Source organism: Pygoscelis adeliae, unplaced genomic scaffold (assembly GCF_000699105.1).
Source record: "Pygoscelis adeliae isolate BGI_AS28 unplaced genomic scaffold, ASM69910v1 Scaffold242, whole genome shotgun sequence".
Taxonomy (NCBI): domain Eukaryota; kingdom Metazoa; phylum Chordata; class Aves; order Sphenisciformes; family Spheniscidae; genus Pygoscelis; species Pygoscelis adeliae.
Window position 1 is genome coordinate 2,192,610 of NW_008824369.1, and position 23,427 is coordinate 2,216,036.

At 38.8% G+C, this 23,427-nt stretch overlaps 1 protein-coding gene across 1 annotated transcript in view; it reads right to left on the reverse strand.

Moving 5' to 3' along the window:
* LOC103913563 (chromosome unknown open reading frame, human C7orf50) overlaps positions 1-22,877 on the reverse strand; it is a 27,835-nt gene extending 4,958 nt beyond the window's left edge. Inside the window, exons 1-2 of the mRNA XM_009320063.1 lie at positions 22,863-22,877; positions 21,352-21,527 (exon numbers count right to left, since the gene is read on the reverse strand). Of these exons, the coding sequence (XP_009318338.1) occupies positions 21,352-21,527; positions 22,863-22,877 (191 nt within the window). The remainder of the gene's footprint in view (positions 1-21,351; positions 21,528-22,862) is intronic.
* Between the last annotated feature and the right edge of the window lie 550 nt (positions 22,878-23,427).

Genomic DNA, 23,427 nt, shown 5'->3' on the forward strand with positions numbered 1-23,427 from the left:
TTTGTATGCACGACATGGGAGTTTCACGACAGTGTGTGAAACACATACTAGCACATATTTTGTACGAGTGGCAAAAAAGAACACAAGGGACGGCTACCTGGCTTCCGTGCAAAAAGCGAAAAGATTATAGGAGACATTATGGCCAAGAATGTTATGACTTTTCATCAGAAAGCACTGATTCCTTGAAGTTTAAAATCAAGTCCCACTCTTCAGTTTTGACGAGTCCTCTATGAAAGGTCATTGCCCTCATTTGACCCACGACAACTGAGCACCCCAAATCCTTACCCCAGCTGCAGGGCTACCTGAGTATTTGGGGAGGTGGAGCGGATGAGGAATCAAGTTTGGGTTTCAGAAAGCTCATATTTCACAATAAACTGAAATTCATATGAAATTAAGCAGTCTCTACAGGACTGGAAGGAGAAACTCATGCTACAACGGCCACCTCAACAATGGCTGAAGCCCGTCACAGATGACTGTTAGAGAGCTGAGAAAATTCATTTTTCAGGAGCATATGTTTTAAGGCTTGGATTTGTCTAAAGGCGTGACTTAAATATTGACGTTTACAGGATAGAAAAATGCTTTTTATGTCTTGCTTTCCCCAGGAATTCTGACTCCAATATTTAGCTCAAAACTTCAGGCTGCTTCAATACTGTTAAAAGTGAGCGGGTAAAACAAATTATTAACATCTGCAAATATTCTTTGACTGTTCAGCAAACACATTTTAAATATGCAAAATTTTAGCTGGGTTAGAACAGCACATTTATGTACATCTTGAACATGATTTTAAAGCTGGTATATTCTGTTTTAGATGAAGAAAGAGACATCTCTATAAACAAATAAGCAAACTAGCGAATCTCACTATACAATGAAGACTGCTTTTTAAAAGTATGTGCTTGAAAATTAGCATCTTAACATGGACAAAAATTGTCAGTACACTGAAATATCATTTAAAGATCCAGGAGAAAATATATGAGGAGAAAAAACAGAAAATTTTACACTTATTTGATTTTTCTCTAAAGAAAAACAAGTCTCCAGAGGGTAGCATGCAAGATGTCTTTAATGTTCCGGCTTGCTTTACACAGCAACAGAGAGCACAGAAATCAATTGAAAAGCCAGCTGGGTATGAGAATTAGTATTGTTTAAACACTGTCAAGTCTAATAAAGCAAGAGAGTCCTCATATTTGGTGAATGCTGCACCAGCAAATACATTGTTCAGTCAATTCAATGAAATAGAAAAAAACAAGACCACAAATTTGTACAGGAGGGTTTCATGGAAGCTTCTGCAGAAAACCCAAAAGAAAAAAATGATTGTCTTGACTTTCAAATTCAGGATAAAGAAAAAGCAGCAACAACTCATTACGGTTATCACTAGCTAAATTCAATAAAAATGTCTGTAACCAACACAGAAGGTAAAAATCAGACAAATAACAGTAAACCAGGAAGGACAGACAAAACACTAATAACCACAATATATCGTATTTTACATGCTCAAAATTAAATCCAGAAATGAACTGATTTAGAGGTCTCTTTTGGGACACTGTCAATAAATAGACAAACGTTTGCAGAACAAATAATGTACAAGAGCAGGAGCCCAAAAGCTGACTGCCCAAAGTCATAGAATCAAATTAAAAAATATTATTACGCGGAAACCATCCTTCTCCCATCATCACCAACCTAGAAACCAAAGTACTTGCCATGTAAAGAGCATTCAACCCTTGATGTCACTTGCCTTCACAGCAAGGTGCTCAACAGGACGATGACTGTCAGAACTACAACACCTGTGATGCAAGGAGCCAACAGAGAATAAGTAAAAAAGGCTTTTCTTGTGGGTGTAGTTTGTGGGGCAAGCTACTTGCTCGTTTGTACCCAATTTCTCCGTTTGCCAGACAAAGTAGCTCTTAACTGAGAAACTGGAACTTCTGTGGGAAGTGACTTAACTTCTATTAGTCCTTTAAAAAAAAGAAGACAATAATGGTGCTTGCTGTTAAAAGAAACCCATTCTTTTATGATATTCATCCTTCTGAACAATTACATAGAAGATGTTATAGGAAATGCTGTGTATTTGCACAGCACGAAGAAGGAGGTAAGTTTAAAATTCTTGTTTACGTTAAATAAGCCTGGAAACAGTTTACATTATAATCTTTGCAAGGTGACAAGAACAAGCTGAATGACAGATCTGTGACCGCATCCTGTGAAAACAGTCCCTCTTCTAATGAAAACCTTTAACACATGTTTTTATTTCTTTAAACTATACTATGCATTTATACATTTGCGATTTTATTCGTTGGTTAGACACACCACATAGTACTCTGAATATTTTATTCTCTGCTAATTTTATGTTTCTGTCACTCACACTATCACCTGAGTACTGTTAGGCATTAACTTGAAAAATACAGCCTGATTACACTAATCTCCTATAAAGCTATAGGATGTTAAAATATCTTTATTACCTAGTTTATAAACAACTGAGACCAACAAATGAGTGAACTATAAGGTTAATTGCTCTTATTAGCCTATTACCAAAACCATATGCTCTCTTCTACACGTTAAGGCAAGCCATTATACTCCTGCATCTAAGATCCCACATTGACTTTCACTCTAGTGAATTCTCTTGTAGAAACAAACAAAAGTTTCAGCTAGTCTTCCTGAAAGGTTTCACTCTATATACACCATAATAATTCATATAAACAACAAATAATTTAACATAATCAACTGCAGAAAGTACGTTTGTGCCCATTATAGCACCAGAACCTCACAAACCATTTCTTTTGGTTTGCACTCTGTCCTATTAGAATCAAATGCTAAATGAGTATGGTAAAAAAAGTAGTATTTTCCTTAATAGACTATGGGTGTACTCATATTTTCAGAAAATGCTCCCAACTTTTTAACTGGTACTCTATTCATGGTTGCATCAATCCCTGTTTCTCCCCCTTCAGGAAAATAGCTCTTCTCTTGACCTTAATTCCTATCAAACTGGGCAAAACACTCATGATAATGGATGCACAATCTTTAAGACAGATAACGTGGCAGTTGCTCCCTGTAATTAGACCCCCCCAACAGTTATTAAAATAAAACTTTTCCCCTGATTCCTATGATGGCTTTTTTCCTGCTCCTATGACAGCTTTAAAACCTATGGAAAGTATCGCTCCATGACAAAGTGAGAGGGGTATCTCCTTTTATCAGAATGACATAATTAGTACATTTTTAGAAACGCTCAACTTTTAAACTACAAAAGTTAAAGTAAAGCTCTGTAACATGAGAGGTCTCATTTTGCTGTTTATATGCAGATAAGCTTCCTTGACGTACTACAGCAGTAGAAAGGCTTTTCCTTTGAGTGATTAAACATACAGAGTAAGACCAACTACATTATAGTTTAAAAAAAACTTTAGACAATCACAACCTCTTTCACAGTTTGAATTAATTTGGTAGCCTTTAGGAGTATCTATGTCCAGATCTAGTATAAACTATGGAATTGGATGAAAAATATACATGTATAAACCATGTATTTTTCCAGTATGCCTAGGGCTAATTTTCAATATATTGTACAAACACTAATTGCCTTCTTTACACAGTTAATGTTTGAATCTTTCTTATGAGCTCCAGCTCATTGAAAAAACACATTGGTTGACTTTAGTTAAAGAGAACTTTTATGTTTGTGCAAATGATCTTCCTAAATGGCTTTGAAATTGAAGATACAGAGGAAATGAATCAAATTAATCAAGCGGCTTAGGGAGTTTTACATTTGGGCTTTTGGTTTTTAGCATGAGGGTCTCGTGTAGAAAAGCTGCCCAAGATTCTCACTGGTCTATCTCATAAATGACTTTTAGTCTCTAGATTCAAGTAATCTCACACAAATCTGTTCCCAAAACATGGCTGAGTTGTACCTTCCCAGCTGCTCATCACAGATGTGATTTGCCTTTAAAATGCTTAACTACGTCCCTTCTCAACTCTGTGACAGAAAATAGGACATTTTCTGAGTATGAGCAGCATAAGCAGGCAAACAGAAGACAAGTGGTAGCATGCAGGGCAGGGCACTCTCTGGGATGTCTTAGCAGAAAGAGAAGGGGAAGGGAAAGTAGTCAAATTGCTTCCAGAAACACAGTAAGAGAAAAACATTATTGTTACAAATTGGATTCAGGAAGGCAACACAATGCATCTGCTTAGACTACTGGCCAGGACAAAACACTACTAAGCTGTCACAATGACTAAATAATCTCATATGTGTAGAAAAGCACTATGCTGAGAACCAACCATTTTACTCATTCAACTGAAAAGATTATTGGGTAGGAGACAAGTCTTCAGAAACCAGGAAGAAATAAAGACATGTGACTGCTGATAACCTTCCAGAAGACAGGAGAGCACAGCTGCATGTGAAATGCAAGGGCATCTGCACATAATTTTGGGTCGTTGACTGCCCAGCCCACCTCTGATACACCTTCCAGCCTGGATATCTATCCCCAGTACAGCAGACTGTCACCAAGTTTAGATTTCTCCAGCACACAGCGCAGGCTTAGCATCAGGGAATTAATTTGAAAGGTTTCTCCAGGTCAACGTGGAGTCTCCTCTTGCTCTCCTGTGATTTACCCATGAGGACCCTTATGTCTTACTCTCTCAAGCTTCACTGAATCTCAAAGGAGGGGCAGATCAACAGATCTGGTTGATTACACCATATTCAAGGCTACATTGAAAAGATCTATTGAAAACATTAAAAGTAGCGTACTGCCAACACTATACAGAAATTGTCACATTCTTCTCACCCCATTTATCTGGGCACTTTCCTGCTTTGATACACTAATCACCCTGACACCTGTCTTTAAGGATCACCTATGTTCTTCTACATGCCCCACACGGAAGGCTGAACAGAAGTTACGGCACATGATTAAGGCTTGCAGGAATCAAGTTAAGCACTTTGTTCCCCAAGCACTCTGCAAACAGTGCAAAAGGTGTCATTTCGGCACTCACTGCCCTATCTGTAAAATGTGGATAACAGGTGCCTCCTCAATAAAGAACAACCATACTCTAAAAAATCTCTTAAAGATATTTAAAGCCTTGCTGAAACACTTGGCACTCAAGTGATTTGCTGTAATATTTCACAATGCAATACATACAATAGCAGCGACTTTAAAATACCATGCGCTTATGTTTAAGGCAAGCTCGCTGCCCTTATAAGGCCTGAATTTGGAAACTCTGAACACTGTTATCAAGTTCAACAGTGAGTGTAACGCTACATATGGCCAACAGGTGAGCACGGGAACCCGGCACCTCAAAGAGGCTCCCTGGAACCACTGGAAGCAGCAAGGAGGGAGCAGAAATTTGGCATAAGCTCATTCTTGTGGGAGAAGAGCCATTTTATGGATGGAGGTTTTATATGGATATATAAAAAATATATGGATGTGGATGGAAGTTTTATATATGCCCTATAGTGTACATAGTGAAGTAGGAATAATAATTTTTTGTCCAGTCGTAACACAATTATTTAAAGGGAAATGTAAAAGTGTTTATTTTTATTGGGGGCATTCAGAATTTCTTCTATTTCTCTCAGGGGCATTTAAAATGAATTTACTTTTAAAAAGATAGTTTTTGAATGTCTGTCTTTGTCAACACCCGCATGCCCAGAAAGCCGCCTTGCGGTGTGCTTCAGTGCTCAATGCAAGATAAGAGGAAATCTCATTTCAAGAGCATGCGATGCTGATTTTCCTCATTTGGAAAAAATATCCAAAATTTAAATTCTAAATAGATTTTCAAAGACTTGACTGGAATGGCTGTAGTTAAAATCTTAGACACACTAATCTGTGGCAGGAACTCAAGATATAGACGTAAGAGAGAGTCATCACCTTTATTTTTAACTGTGTTTTTCTCACATTATGGATGAGACTGTTTATCTCCCAACTCCAATTCCTGGAGAAAGTTAATATATTTATACTGATATTCTCAAATCCAGTTTGGAAGCTAATTAAACTATGACTCAGATAAAGGTTTTCCTTATTTTCCTGGAAGAGAAGAAGAGACACTAATGGACCTCTTTTTCCAGAAGAAAACTTTCTAAAATTGTCAACAGATTTTAGAATCAGTGCCACATTTTTGGTTGGAAATCCTGGCACCATTTCTCAATCTGTGGTTTAAAAACAATTTTTAATATAGTCTTCCATCTGGTTTAGACGCAGCATAATGACTAAAGACTTGTGAAGAGGCGAGAGAAGGAAGCTTTTTTCTTTTTTTTTTTTTTTTTTTAATTTAGGAATAACACATGCAGGAAGAAATAAACGTGCTTTTTAGTGTCCCATTTGTGTCCTGATGTCCAGTATCAGGACAGATTGTATCTGATTGTATCTGTAGAGAAAACTACACAGGTCACAGAATTTTCTTAGAAAGTATTTATAAAGCAAAAGGAAAGGGCCTTTGTGCCTTAAAACAAAACTTTGATTAAATCTACATAAAATGTTTATCACAGCATATCTTTTATTATATGCACTTTTATCACTTGCCATTGTTTGTAACGTTTTATATTATGTTTGCATCCTGAAGCTTCAGCCAAGCTAGAAATCCCCTTCCTCCCCCACTATAGGCACTGTTCAAACGGAACATGAGACATTCCCTTGAAGAGCTTCGAGTATAAACAGATGAGACAGATGAGACAGATGATAAGTGGAAAGTAAAGTTGACCCAGAAAGTGGTAACAATGCCTCAAAATCATACAGCAGGTCATCATACAGTAGAGCTCATATCTCTCATATATGGCACAATACATGCAGGGTATCTTACTGTGATTCAACTTGTCAACTTTTCATATACACCAACCTACCTGCAAATGCCATCAGCATTCCTCTGGGAAAAAAAACTTTTCAAATTTTTTTTTTTAAATTCTTTTTCTAGTACAGTTATTTAGTTGCATATCTGTATTAGCTTGCCTGCAGCAAAATTGCATTTTGATCTGAAAATATATATAGCAGTAATAATATGCTGAGAACTTTCTGTTGTTTTCAGTAATAACAAAAAGGTCAGCAGTAGGCTTGAAAGACGACAGCTAATATTACTATATTCCTAAGCTAAACATGTTTTTTATTTTACGTACATTCATAAAAAGAAGACAAAGCAGGAGTTGAATTATCACAGAAGAAGAATAAAAAACAGAATTTGAGCCCTTCACAGCCAATCTGTTCTGCTCCTGCAAGGAATATACAACTAAGTGCTATCCCAATGCTGTGCTGAAGTCCCATCTCCTCTCCAGATGTCCATCTTTTCTTGCACTTAATTCTGGTCACACTGATGCCCAGACCAGAAATAAAGGAAAGGAAAAATGAAAACAACTATTATGCCTCCCTCCCATGAAGAACATCCTGGGGGGTACAAGGAGTTAAAGAGGGCCCCATAGTCTGTATGAAAATCATGTAAGAAACCAGCTGCAAGTAAAATCGTTTTCAAAAATTGGCAACAATCCATTTATATAAATGTTTTCTGATGATCAGATGAGGGATATGCTACCAGACCCAGGAAAAACATACAGTCACTTCTCTTCTCTCTTACCATTACACCACATAACATCCAACTGTGGTACAGAACACTCCTGCCAAGGCACGGATTCAAGCTTAGTTGCAACGAGTAGCTCATTTTCATTGCATTTTTATTTTAAATCAGCTTTTATAACTTTTAAAAATTCTCCCTCCTAGCATCTCAAAGAAGAATAATAGAAGAGATTAAACAATTAAGAACAAATGAAAAAAATAGTTTCTTAATCTTAAACTAATTGTTGCATTTCAAAGGAGGGATGTGAAGAGCATGTAGATTGAAATCAGGCTGAAATCACTGCTTCTGACTTCATAATTCCATGTTGCTGGGAGACGACTAGGTTCTGGGGTCGTTCTCAGCTAGAGCAAATAGTCACTGGATTTTACTGCTCACCAGGATAAACAATGCAAGTCCTTTCAAGATAGATCTAGAAGATTCAATTCTATTGCTCAGTGCCACAAAACTACAACAGTAACACCTAGTCACGGGCATACAGCTAGTGTGCCCATGAGCATTAATATACCCTAATCTTGCTCTGGGTGTCAACACAAAAAAATTCTATAGTTTCAGCGGTGCTGGGTCATACCTATACTAGCTATACTTAGAATATTACAGTGTTAATGAAAGAAGAATTAGACAAGCTACAAAAAGCTGCTATGAGAAGTCAAATATTTACTAATGTAATAAAAGAAGTCTGTATAATTTTTAAGGTCTATCTTAAAGCTAGCAATGATAAAAAAAGTACTTCGGGCTTTTAATAAGAAAACACCAGAAATGTATGAAAGTGTTGTGGTTTTCCATATAGTGATGCTGCAAGAAAACGCTGGAAGAGAAACCGACTTCATGGGAAAATTTATCAGTGAAAGTTTTTGAGAAGGGATGAAGAAATGACTACTTGGAGAAGGATTTGAATACTGAAGATGTTGGCTGATCAATTTTGCTTTGAAGCAGCCAGGATGCCAAAGTGCCAAATTATTGCTCAGTATATGGAGTTGAAAGTTTGTTATTTAGTTATTACGCATGGGCTATTTCAAGAAGCCTCAAAGCTACAAAGCGAGGCTGGCACCCTGTGAAGGTGTCTAATCCAGCTGGGCCTCTGATCAGCAACATTGCTGAAAATGCATTGCTTTTTTGTAACCAGATGTCTTTAACTTCAGGTTGGGTGTTTCTGTGCTGTTTCTACCTTTGCAAAGACCTAATGGACTTCCATAGCCAACAAGATCAGAAGTGCTCTTCTGCAGTTCCAAACTCCAGACTAATGTTCAACTATAATATGAAAAAGAAATGCTCTCTCGTTACGCTAACGAAATGCCCACGTGCCAAATGCCTACCTGCGTTACGTCCCAGCACCATGCACATTCTTCCTTTCTGATTCTCAGCATCCAGGACATCTAGCCCCAGTTGCAGGGAGCCCGACTGGTCTCCTTTCCTCTCCACGAGATTCAAATCCTGTTCCTGCAGACTTCCCACCAGGGCTTCCTCACATCCTTGAGGAACAGGAGCTGCTTAGACCATGGAGTGTGGTCTCAGTGAACTTGAGGGGTGCAAGGGGTGCGACCCACCCCCTGCAATCTGGAAGATGACCAGGCAGGCTGGATGCCAGCAGTATCTGTGAAGAAGTAGCTCTTGTGTCCTCTCGCTTGACAAGCAGAGATACTCACACTGACAAATAGCTGGCCTCAAACCAATCCCATCCAGGGGATGTCCAGGGGCCCTAGCTGAAGCCTCCAGGAAAGGAGAAAGCCCTCCCTCAAAGGGAAGCTGAACCTTGAGCCTATGCTGTAGGACTGGCCCCTTACCTTTTCTACAGTGCTGGCCCGTTCTGGTGACGATATTCTGTAGGCATATAGAAGACATCCTGGATTGTCAAATTCTTACCTAGCCCCTTTACTTAACTGAGTTATCTTAGGACAGTATTAAAGAACAGATAATTATTAATTTGGATGCCAGGCCTAGATGCACTGTTGCAGAAATGACATTTGTAGGCTTTTTTTTAAAATGAAATCCAAGTATTTTTATTGCTGGCTAATTAGACATAGCTCATCTTTGTTACAAGAAGTCCTCTTCAAATAACCCACCACACAGATGGCTTTTACAGTGCATCTGAGAGGATACCACATTTGGGGTTATTCTGGATCAACAGCAAGAACATACATAAGCGCTTTAAAAAAAAAATGACCCGTCAACCATCTTGGTCATTTTTTACATCCCAATTTGGACATCCCACGGCAGCATTCATTAAGAAGTATGGCAGAGGCAGAGTTTTGCAGACCCCTGGCCATTTGAATCTCCTAAGTTGTAACCTTACAGAATGATTTACTCTTCTTTTTGCAGAAGAGTTCTAAAAAGGGACAAGCCAATGAAAATATCAAGATCAACCTAAAAGTGTACAGCAGTTGACAGCCCACTCGCATTTTCTTGATTTAGCTGGTATGTTCAGGTATCGCTCACTGCATAATGAAGTCTGCCGCTGCACTACAGTACTCAGGACAGTATCAGATTCTCCTCTTCTAATACCCTGTGATGTGCATTGCACTACAAGATTTTAAGTAATCTACACTTAGAGAAACTAATCTGCCAATTACTGCTTCCTGCAGATGGCTCTCATTCCAATTAAATTTCATTCATATAAAAGTAATTACTGATATCTTTTTGGGCATCATCATATTAATAAATGTGTGGAGCAGGAGACAAGTTTTATTAAGGATCTAGTTTTATTCTTTAAAAAATATTGCTTGTTATTCTAACTCTGGCTAGGAAGCCTTGACAGCTCCCTGGAGCTAATTGATTAATAATCATTGCCAACTGCCTTTTAAATTTTAATTTTGGCTTTGGCTGACTAGACTAAACGATCCCCTAGAGCTATGAAACTGCTCTCCACTATTTTGAGTATTTGGGCACTGGATGAATAGTTTAAATGTGTTTGAGGAAGCGAGCAGCAGTGTTAATTCTCCTAGATCTAAATTTTATAACACGGAGAAAACATAAAACCTTCCTTTTGCATTTCTGCCATGTCAAGAACGTAGTCTGAATGGAAGAAGATGGGAGAGTAGAAAATGCCTTTCCCTGAATCCAGAAGATGGGCTAAGGATGGGACGCCTGGGCTCGGAGCCAGGCGCTAGGCAAGGGGTTTGGAGAGCCAGGGGAGAGCAGACTTCAGAGGCTGGGAGGAAAGAGCTATGCTTCATACTCCTTGACCAAACACTCACTGCAAATGGTATTTTATTCAAATAAAGTAAATAATCCCTGCAATCTGCTTTTAGTTTAAAAATATCAAGAGGTAATTTGTTGTAATACTTATATGTGAAATGGGTAATTTTAATTATTCTGCTTTTATTTGACCTGAATAGTGCACAGGTTTTCCTAAAGACAAATGGAAAAGGTCAAAGTAATTGTGTGAAGCGCTGAGCACTCGCAACTTCAGTGGGCAACGAAGGCGTCTAGTTACTGTCAGGATATGGTCTGGAAGCAGACTGGCCTGTTATTACAGGCTTCTACTTCTGAATCTTCCTAATATATCTTACAAGGTTTCTAAAAGTCATTTCAGATGAAATAATATATTAAAGCTGCTTAATTATTCAATTAGATGCAACCTTTTTTGTATAATACTATGGACAGATGAAAGCTGGATCTCACCGACAAATATCTAATGACTACATTTAATAAACTGTTAAGAAAATTCATTTATACTAAATTTTATTTTACTGGAAATGAGTCATTAAGAAAGGATGCATTAAATTTTCTTAACTAGGTTTGGAAATAAAAACATTGTTTTACAGGAAACAGAATCAGGCAAAGAAACCTTAACTATTTTTACCCCAATATTTATGGATTTAACACGCGTAATCTAGTTTTCCCTATCTGAGGAAGCTCTTTACAGCACGACGGTTAATTACTGCTAATACAATTTATAGCTGCAAAAATATATATGTGACAATTTATGAGGAATCTTAAAAATCCTACTGAAAAAAATTATAAATAAATAAAAGCAAACTAAACTTTGAAAAAAATCAATTTACCAAGAATACATGGGAAGCCTCCTCAGGCACATGAGAACGAGTCATCTTAAGAGCCACCAATCTCATCTGATACAAGATCATATGCAGGAGAAAAATCTTGTATATGTGACTGAGAATAAAAATGCTGTCTGTAACCTCCAGCTGGCTAACTCGCGAATTTTTGTTCCTAGTTTTATCAGCAGCAATAAAGTGGAATAAAGCTGCTCTGGTCAGCTGCAGCAATACTGCAAAGGAGACCCCAACCATGGAAGAACAGAAACCTCTCCCAAAGTAGCTAGGAGGATTTGGAATATTAATCCATACATTGCATGCCCACCCAGAGATTAGTATAGATGTGGCCTTTAGGAATGTCTTGGGGCACCACTACAGAAAAAAATCCATGCAAACTCCTCTTTCAAAATAAGGAATTGAGAAAAATGCTACAGGTCTGTTGGGACCAGACATTGGTATAGGGCCAAAGAAAACAGCCTGTGTTCAGATGAGAAGAAAGTTATGTCTAGTTTCCCTCGTGTCACTTGCTTGAAAGGAGACCTTTCGATAGCACAAGGACTTTGGTGAGTCACAAACTTCATCACTGTTTAATTTATCCATCTGAAAAATGGGGTAATATAACAACTTCTCAAAAGCTGTCATAACAAGAGTGAATAAATTAGTATCAAAATATTTTTCATTTATTTTGTCAAAATACAGTCATGATATGCTATCAGGAAAGGTATTATGGAAAAGCAAATTACGATTACTAAGATGGGGAGAAGACAGAGAAAATATTTTTTAAAAAACAAAAATAAAAATCCCCTTAAAGATGAGGATGGTTAGTCGATAACATATTTTTCAGCTGATCCTGTAAATGATAGATGTCAGATGAAAGGATTTGTGAATTCATGTTAATGATGCTATTAAATACAGTATTTCCCTATGAGAATGTTTGAACCAAATGCCCAAGTAAATATTTTGACAGCTTTGTTTCACACTGAAAAAATGGTAGAAGCGCAAAGAGACAGAAGGTTTCAAAGTAAATCACTCTGCAGCTTTTACTGAAATATGCTTTGAGATGTGTACTTGTGACCTTCCATAAAATTAATTCAAAGATTTAGAAAGACGAATTATTTGATTTGGAGCCGTAAAGCAGGATTAGAGTTTCCTAATCTATTTCTCCCTTTTTGTTAAATTTAGTGACCATTTATGGTTATGGAAATTACAAGAAGAAATCTCTTTCCTCTGCCATAAACTAAATAGGATGATGAGCAGATTTAGGAATATAGAACAGCTACTGACTCTGACCAAGACAAATTTAGCAGGGACATGAGCTACCCTTTCCTTCTCTTCTTAAGCCATACATTAGCGCTAAGCAAAGGGGTAAGAAAGCTACTCTAAAACCATTCCCTATAGAAAGGAGTTTACCCAGAAAAATATTAATAGTTAAACCATAAGAGGTTTGGTTCAGGGAAAGTACTGTTAGTCCAGCTGCTTTTCCAAAGCTCAGCTGAATGAGTTGCACCATAAGCATTTACTAATTTTGCTGGAAAATCATGCAATCGTTGATCTTTCTGAAACTTCCTACTTCTGAATGAGTTGAAAATACCACAGAAATATCTGCAACATCTGAGAACTTCCACGTATAACTAAGCTTAAAAGTCTTAAAACATGACATTTCAGAATCTTCAAAAGCAATCACCTGTTTTCTCTCTAGAAACCAGAGTTGCTTACGCAGCAAGCTAGAAATGGCAAAATACATCCAAAAATATTTGTAAGTACCTAGGTTCTTCAAAACTTGATACATCAGTATGGAGAGGACTTCCTAGAAATGACTGAAATTATAAAAAAAAAGTAATTCTGTTCATCTGGAACATTTCCAGGATAGTATTACAGATACCCAGAATGTATTCCTATGGTTCATTTTCTTCCCAGAAATTCTTGGTAAAAATAGCTGAGATTGGCTCTGAGCTACTTAAAGTTGTTTTTTATTCTTACTTTTGGTTGCTGTTTTTAGAATTATGTAGTAAATAATACTATTATTTGTCAGCATTAGCTTTAACTGACAACAAGTTTATCTTCAGTAACAGCTAAAGAAGCCTCAGTGCCCGCTCTGGCACTGGAAGCAGTATAACTTATAAATCAGCTCCGTGCAGTGCCTGAGCTCATTTGCCGAGAGCCATGACTTCTTAATTCAGGCTCATTTGGGTGTTAATCCAGTTATTCAGCTTCCAGACCCAAGTCAGTATTTCTGCACAGCACTGTGTCATGCAGGAACCTTCCTCTGTTCAGCGCCAGCGCAGGCATCTCTTTAACCACCTGCATTGCAAGGTTGGACTCTTGTGGAAGAGCTGCGGACCAGAATTGTTGCCTTCCTTTTTTTGATGAGCTTTCTTCAGGCAAAGCCTGGATCTCACTCAGTCTGGATAGCTCTACTATTTATAGATGGAAAAAAGAGACGAAATACACATAAGGAACAGTAAATTAAAAGATGTTAATGTGCTTCTTGCAAAGCAGCAAATTGTTGTATTAGAACCATAAAAAGCAGCTAACCCACCAAGAAGTTAATAACATTTTAAAAGCAATTCCTGCACAATATGACATCCTGTGGATGTCATGCGGGGGTTAGAAAAACACTGGCATGGCTCCAACACAGTTCTGCATATCACTTGCCACCAAGATATAGAAAAGTGAATCCAGAAGTCAATGAGTGTATCACAGGGACTGAAAATCATCAAGTCGGGCTGCCATCAGACATCTTGATTAAACAGGCAAAAGCTGTATGGTGCTATTACCGAGAGTGTAACATGACATTCACAGAATCCTAAATGCATTATTTGAATAATCAGATGATAATGAGAATACTAACATCTGGAAATGTATATCATAAAGCCAACTCTGAAACAGTAGGGTATCTGACTTGCTGCAGCCAGGCTGAAATAGGATGAGAAGCACTGTCCCTTTTACAGTCAGTGAAAAATCTGTTATGGCTATAGTTGGCATCTTTGTGCCAACACTGTGATTAACACAAAACCGAATAATAGTTTGGGAGGAGAAAAAAACCAAAGGTTTTCAGTGTGCACCAAATTAAATGCGAAATTTCAATGTGCTATGGCTGAAAGACGAATCCAACGTTGTTGCCCATAATCCAAAGCAGAGTGACAGGGAGCAGGAAGGAATCGCAGACTGTCCGTCCCTTCTGCGTGAAGCTGGAAGGTGACTCCAGTAAAACAGCGTGTTTGGTTCCAGGTCTCGCGTTTCCAGAACAATCACAGACACAGGAGTTCAAAGAAGAGCAATAGAGGATATCAGTGTCTCGAAGGACTAGCAACAGATGAAGGATTACGGATGTACCACTTCACCGAAGGGGCAGTGAGGTTGAGAAAACCAATACCGCCACGTGAGGGATGTAAACACCAGGAAGGGGAGAAGTTATTTACAAAATGTGGGGCAATACAATGATTTAGAAAGCCTTGCTCAATAACAGGTCCAACATAGCAGAATCATTTTTCTGCTTCATATACCCTAACAGCAAGCTTTGCCTTCTGCAGAAGATAACATGCTTGAGTACCTTTACAGAATAGCCCTAAGCAGCACCTTAGGGTATCTAAATCTGTAGAGTGAATATGCCCTCTCCACCTACCCCCACAAGAATAACTACCAGCATACCAGCACCCTAAAAATAGGAAAGGTGTAGGCATTGCAACAGAAAGCTTTGGAGAGTTTCTGAGTAATGCCGGGGCTGCTAGGGAACTGCAAACAAACTGACGTGGCTTCATCAGATGCCATGGGGTACTGAAGTTACACAAGGGAGTGTAGCATTATGATAAGGTAATTCACTCTTAATAAGATGAGACTACTTTTCTCTGCCATGAACAGAGACAGTGGCTTCCTTTAAAATGAGGAAGATCTGTCCAACTATTAGTATCAATTGGAAAACACTCAGTTTTACAGACATGCTGATTTAGGTCAGGGAGAGGAATCCCACTTAGAGGCAGGTCAGGCCCTGGTAGAAATTAAAAGTCAAGCAATATAGAAAGTTGGAGAAGTGCTAAACAAATTCACTGATCTCTAGAGTATTAGGAAAAGTGCAAGCCTTTGAAATCAGATAGTAGCAAGTGCCTGCCCAAGTTCACGTAAAACATGGCCACAGAACAACACCAAATGGAAATTTATCCTGTATCTGACTCTCTGGATTCATGAGGCTTCTTATGGAACTAATGAATGTGACAAAATGACTAGAAGCATGTTTGCATAGAATAATTACATCCATAGTTAATGCTTGCCCCAGAACCTTTAAAAAATAGCCCTATGATTATTAAAGCAAAACTAGCCTCCATTACTATTCCCCTCATCTTTGAAGAAAAGCTGCTCTTTCAAGACACCTTAAAGCCCCAGTTGTTGAAGGGAATTCAGCAAAATTGCTGTGTCTAGTTACAATAGCTTCGCTTAAGTTCATATACTAGTTTTGCTACTGGCTAATTGAGAGTCATCACTTGAGCAGTTCTCCGATAGTTTATGAAATTCAAGATAATGGATGAGCTTTTACATATGCTGCACCTGCCTATCAGGAAGGAAACTCATTCTCCATCCTGGAGGGTGGAGGAAGGAGAAATGACACTAAATGCTAATGTTAGTTGCTATCAAACCCAAAGCCTCAGTCTCTGGAGGAAGAAAAAAAACCTGTGTATGTTTAGATTTCTAGTGTATCAGTTACTCTTAATATCTAAAAGCTTAAGCCATTGATGGTGAAACATCAACACCAGTGCCAAGTTTGAAATTAATAAAGATTAAGGCCACCAGCAATGAGAATGACTTAAATAAGTTCAGAATCAAACATGAAAAGTCATCACTGACCGCAGCTAAAAAAAAAGTACTTAAGAGTGAGAGGAAAATCAGCCAAAATGTTATGGATCAACGAAGCAAACTAAACCTGACACAAGCCCACTTGATGTAAATTTAGAAACTATTTTTCAACATTAATAAATGTGGTTGTATTTGTGCAGAAGCTCTCTCAATATAGACACCTGGTCCCAAACGTGGTAAGGTGAATGGTTTTGTGATTTCCTGAAGGGCCACCTTCATCTCAGCTGTTTGGCCACAAATCTCAAATGTTGCTGCTTTCTTTACAGCCCAGGACGAGCTTCCACTGGTTCCTTCAAAAATCAGAAACTTCCTAGATGCTAACACTGAATGAACACTAAGCTACCTATTAATTCCCTTCTCCAGATGGCCTCTGCTCCAGCAGGAGTAAGCATCAACTTGATATACTTTATACATAAAATATATATAAGCAAATGAATATAGAGATATACATATAAATGCTTACAGCAATGCCCCTCAGATTTCTATGTTCTTTGAAAGGAAGAGCAACATTTCAGCTTTAAAATCTCCCATGCTTGGCACTGTTTCTAATAAAGTTTGGCTGAGGACTGGGATCTGTTTCCATTCTGCAAACACAGCAGATAAACAACCGCCCTGGTTTGTACACTGCTTTCAGCAGTATTGCCACTGCACTCAGCAAAAACCACCTTGTGTTCTGCAGAGTCAGATTATTTCCCCACTCGACAGGAAATTCTGTGTCTCACTTTTGTGTTTCTGTAACGTGTCCTTGGTTTGTATTATTCTTATAAGCATTATAAGGTTTTTTTTCCCCCCGAAAGAAGTCTCTGACATTTTCTGAATCTCACCCAAATTTAAGTTAGGGATGAGAAAAGTAAGATCTATAAAGGAAACTGAAAAGACAATGCTTTGGGAAACGTTCTGGTGACACATATTACTAGTATAACATAAATCATTACAGAGAGAAAATAAATGTACTCCAGCAGCTTATTTTTGAAATTTTAACACGTGATAAATAATATTGCAAGGCTTAGATAATTCACAGCAATATCCAGCTAACGATAGTATCTATTACTTCTACTTCAGATGATACCAATCTTGTAATTCCACATACTTTTAGTGACATCTTTTCAGATCTCTGTCTATTCCTTTGATGGGTGATGGAGAAAACCATATGGGCAGATCCAAACAGCAATTAACTTTCTAAGCCAAGCACAAAACCAGAAATGTTTCTAGGAGAGAGTGGCTTGCCAAGACAAACAAATTCTGCCAACACTTTAACACCACAGAAGGTCAGTTAGGTTATAATTAAGTCTAATTACCATTCTCATGAATTGCAACATCTTTTCACTTGAAGGCGCTTAATGCTCAGAAAAGGATGGATTTTTATTTTATATTTTCCAAGAATCAAAGTAATGAGACATTCTAATCTTGGCTTTAAACCTGAATCATCACTTACCATCATAAAGAAAAAAGGCCTATCATCATTAAAAGGAAGAGATTTGTGCAGTTTATTCAACCACTAATACTCCCTCACTCCTGCTCTTCCCTATTCCTCTGCAATAGTTTTACAGCGTTTTTCCTCTTCTGTTCAGTACCACTCTGGTTGTTTTTTTTTCATTATTCCACATTTTCTTTTTTCCTGCTCATAGTTTTATAACCTTTCTGCTTCCCTCTTCACTTTAGCTCCCTATTTTTAATCCTCTATGTATCTTCAGATCTCCCTCTCTGCTGCCCCAGCAAGCTGGAGAATCTGACAGTGGTGACTTTCTTCCGTTTCCACAGGCATGCTGTGATTGCTGCATCAGACAGATGAGCTTATCTCATTGAGGGAAAAGGTGAGATAAAAAATGGTGAAGCAAAGGCATTTTTTTCTCCTCCTTTCCTTCTCCCACAGGCCAACACAAAGTGAGAGAGGAAAAAACCAGGAGCCATTTGGCTGCTTCTGCTCTATTAGGAGTGCTTAACCTGGTGGATGCCCGTCCTGGTCTCATTCAAATGAGAAAGCAGCTGAAAAGCCTGGGCTATCAATGTCACCCAGCTCACCCTCAGGTCTAGCTAGGGACTGCAGTTTGCTAGTTGGCATCAGCTGCTGTTGCATGGGGCCATCCCATATGCATGGGGGGAAAAAGCCTCTCAATTGCTAGGATGGTCCTCCAATAAAATGATAATTTGACCTCTCTGGAGGCTGGCAAAGCATCAAAGACTATTTGTTTTTAGACTCTAACAACAAACCTGGAAAACTGGAAGAACTGGTCAGCTTGTAGCACACTGTACCCAGCAGTACGGAGGTTTACGAAGACTCCCAGCAGTCCCCAGCAGCGGGCGCGCACAGCGGCAGTGCTGTCACGGACGGCCACGTGCCTTGGTCTAACATTGCTCTTCGTGTGAAACATCGCCCTGAATCTAGCTCCGCTGCTGCAGTGCTGGTCTCAAAGCCATCAGGAAGGGCAGTATGCAATTAGTGGTCCTGCCCCCTGCACGCTGCATGCCTTACTCCCTCTCATCAATGCTCTCTTCATTAACTCATCTCGACTGAAAGGATGAGGCACATCTTTGTGAAAGTCACCTTTGCCTCAGCAAAGAGAGGAGTGCTGCCTGTGGGCTGCCTGCTACTTCCATTTTATTTTTTAAATGGAACATACAAAGCTATCACAGAAGCAGAGCTTTCTAAGCACAGGACCCCCCCACAAAACAGTAACTGTTATTAACTATGTTTTATTTCCTCCAAGTAAAATTTTGCTACTTCTCCCTGACCTCACTCCTTGAAACGGAAATTTATTCTCCTGGTGAAGAATCCCACATACCAGAAAAGATGATTCTGCGTTCTGAGGGAACTACTACCTCTTAAAATACATATGACATACAAAATAAGTTGAATTTTCCCTTGCATGTCGAAAGTCTAGATGTGTAACAAAAATCTTTCACTGAATGCTATCTAGCATTTTTCTTTTAAAGTTATCAAACAACATTTCACTAAAACAAACTCAATATTTTCCTGCCATAGCCTAAAGCCTCATATGCTTGTGCTCTCATGCTGCAAACAGTCTCTTAGTAAATAAAAATGACAGTTTTAGTTATCATATGGTACTTCAAGTTCCACCTGTGCTACAGGAGATTCACGTCATCAGGGAATTAAGATGCCACTTCACTTAGCAACCCTTATGTCATGTAAGACTTTTTATTGTAGGTGGGGCAAAACATAAATCCACAGCACCCTTCGGTTTACTTCCAATTATATTAATCTCTTGCATCTCTAAGATTAACTTATCCTCCCACATATTATTCACACCTGTAGCCCTACAAAAACACATAAACTGAAATCCTTGACCCACTGAAGTTGCTGGGGGTTTTACCATGGACTTCCAGAGCTTGGATTTTAGTTTCCCTTCCCCAGCTAATATATTACTTCTCTGATTACTTTAAATCCAGTTGTTTCTTTTTCCAATCTTGCTGGGTTGAAAAACATCTGAGGTGTAAAAGGATTAAGCTGTTTTTCTGTAATTTACAATGGTGCAAGATGGTTCTGGGACATTTGGGTCTTGAACACTGTCTATGGTTATGTTTGCTTGGCAGTTCAGCATCTTACGACTATCCCGGTTAAGTCTAGAAAATTCAAATTGTCTGTTGCAGAAGTAATTCCACACAACCTAGTGTTGTGCGTATAGCCCTTGGACTCTGTGTATGACAAGGCCAAATAACATAGCAGGTTTACTATTTCAAGGTAATTTGGTACAGGTTGAGTGAAACTCTTAGAGTCAAATTGGTTCAAATATTAGTTCAAATATAGTTTCATATTCTCGCACCTAACAATGCAAAAATCCATACAGATAACAGTGGAATATCAAACAAAAACCCATGGCTTGTTCCTTTGCTTTCCAAACCTGAAAACCATTATCTCTAGATCCACCACTTACTAGCACACATACCAGAGTATAGTCTGAGCAGATGGTTCAAAGCTGTCAATCTGTTTGCAGTTCAAAACAGTGTTGAACTACTCCAGCTGTTTTCCAGATCAAAAATATTATTGTCATTTTGCTGTCGCTGCGTGCTGAGGGTTACATAACAAAAATGCACAAGTCCCTCTGCCTGGAATGCAATTAATTTCCTCCCTCCCCACTGAGAGTGATAAGTAACAGTTCAGACAGTCTGGATGCTTCAGTTTTGAGCATGGCCAGAGATGTAACCCTGGAATTATTCCATGTGGTAACCCGCTATTTGTAACACGCCAGTCTTCTGGAGGTCTTGCAGACAGGGTATATTTTGCAGTTTGGAAAAAAATAAACACTATCGTCCTGTTTATACATGACCTCTTACTGTCTGTAGGGTACTATGAATGCTTTGTTGTAGTCCTTTATTTCAACCACAGACTTTGCTTTATGGTGGAATTTTAAGTATTCTAAAAAAGTACGCTAACTAGATGAAGTAATTGCTTCCAATCTGAAATCAGCCACTATACTTGCTATATACTTTGGTATGCAAAAATAAGGCATTGTACACTATTAACTTTAAAATAATGGCATAATCCCATCTTAATTTACAAAAATCCAAATATCATGCAGTCGGTTAAATTCAGACTCCATGCTTAACCTCTTCATGCAGTTTGCTTATATAAAGAGAATAACTGAAACTCCTCTGCTTAAAAGAGTGCACTTAAGAAATAAAACTAATTTCCTCCATGCAATCTTTTCTGCAATGTGCCTTTCATCTTTGTAAGTGCAGCTAACCCAGTGATATTTATGTATCAACAATAAGATCTTCAGGACAGGAGCTGTCTTTCTATAAAATGTTTGCACCGTATTTAACATCCTTCAGTTGTTCCTGTGATATAAATACAATGGGGTGATCACCTGTATGATAGGGTGTCAACTGAGATGAAACATTAACTTAGTACTTAACTACAGCAATTTCCTTTAATGTGTTATTACTTGGTTCAGCTTGTTCTGGATTTCTGGCACAGTTTACAGCTTACTTCTGTAGGGAGCACCTGCAACGGTTTTAGTATTCTTACCTGGTTAAATAGGCCAGAGCCAGCTCAGATCCCGACTGCTTTTTGGCCTCCACCTTTTTAGTAGAGATTCCAGCTTCCCTCATCAGCTGTTTTTCTTTCTTCTTGCGCTCTTTTTTTAATTTTCTTTCCAGTTTCCTTCTTTCCTCTGCTGTAAGTTCTTCCTCTTCTTTTGTTACCTGAAATAATCAACATTTAAATAAAATGTTTATATTTCTATAGGAAAGTGAACAAAATATGCATAAATGCAATTGAAGGGCACAGGCAATATTTAAAACCAGAAGCTTCATAATTTTGCTCTTCACTATACTTCCATCACCTCTTTAGTCTGCTCAATCCACAGAACTGTAAATACTGCACTTGCAGAAATCTGCAGAATTGCCCTCTACAGATGATGATACTGTTCTTGGCAGTACAGTAATCTGAGCACCTTCTAGCTATGTATTAAACATCATACCTAAGATTTGTTGTGTTGTTTGTTCTCTCATACTCAAACGTGAGGGGGGAATGTGAACAGCAGAAGCTGTTTTGCAGAGAAGGGAGGGTACAGAATTTTTTTTTTTTTTTAAACCTACGCACCTTTAAGTGGGAGAAGTAGGGTTTCCTTAAGATCCTTAGTTTCTGTTTGTTGTGTAACCTCACACTTCCCTGGACTGAGAAAACCTCTGTCTGCCACACAGGGGCTTCATCTCCATTATGCCAAAGGAGAAGATGTGACAACTACCATCTTCATCCAAGACCTCTTGGAGATCCTTTAGCAATCTTGGGCAAACATATGCACAATCATGCATAAACGTACACACATGTATCCCACAAAGGTTGAAGTTTCCTTAGATTTGCAGACAGAACAGTTAATTATTCATATTGAAAACCAAATTACTATAAATATATGCATAAGTATACCCCAAATGAAAATATTTATTTCACATACAGGTGAAGAGCATTGAGTAGATATGCTGAGTTTATCAGGGAAAATCCAGAGTGAGATCACGCAGTATAGGAATAGAGAGCTGTTGCACAGCAAGATAAGATTGACTCCAGGGACTCACAGAATCATAGAATCATTAAGGTTGGAAGAGACCTCTAAGATCATCGAGTCCAACCATCAACCCAACACCACCATGCCCACTAAACCATGTCCCTAAGCACCTCATCTACACTCCTTTTAAATACCCCCAGGGACGGTGACTCAACCACTTCCCTGGGCAGCCTGTTCCAATGTTTAACCACTCTTTCAGTAAAGAAATTTTTCCTCACGTCCAATCTCAACCTCCCCTGGCGCAACTTGAGGCCCTTTCCTCTCATCCTATCGCTTGTTACTTGGGAGAAGAGACCGACCCCCACCTCGCTACAACCTCCTTTCAGGTAGTTGTAGAGAGCGATAAGGTCTCCCCTCAGCCTCCTAGGTAGTTGTAGAGAGCGATAAGGCCTCCCCTCAGCCTCCTTTTCCCCAGACTAAACAACCCCAGTTCCCTCAGCCGCTCCTCATAAGACTTGTTCTCCAGACCCTTCACCAGCTTCGTTGCCATGGTGGTTTATCCTGCTCGCCGTCCCTGTCTTCCAGCTCAGGGGGCTGAATACCCTGAGGATAACTGGTCGGACTGTTAAAGACTGAAGCAAAGAAGGCATTAAGTACCTCAGCCTTTTCCTCATCCTCAGTGACAATGTTCCCCCCCGCATCAAATAAAGGATGGAGATTCTCCTTGGCTCTCTTTTTGCCATTAATATATTTGTAAAAACATTTTTTGTTGTCTCTAACGACAGCGGCCAGACTGCGTTCTAGCTGGGAAGTCTCCTAGAAGTCTGTGAGAGGTTCGTATCTTTCCAGGCAATAGTCCCAGCGAATTGTTAGGTATCAACTAGAAGTGTAAAAAAATCGCAGCTGGTCTAATACGAGATGCCTGTTTCCTCAGCGCCCTCTTCAAGATTTCCCTGAGAGGCAGAGAGAGCTTTACTCATTACAGAACCCTAACTATTCTAATGATCATCATACATAGACCTTCACAAAACTGTAGACAAAGTAGCTTCTAGGTATCCAAACCCCTATGTACCTCAGGAAGCAGGAGGGATTTGGACGCT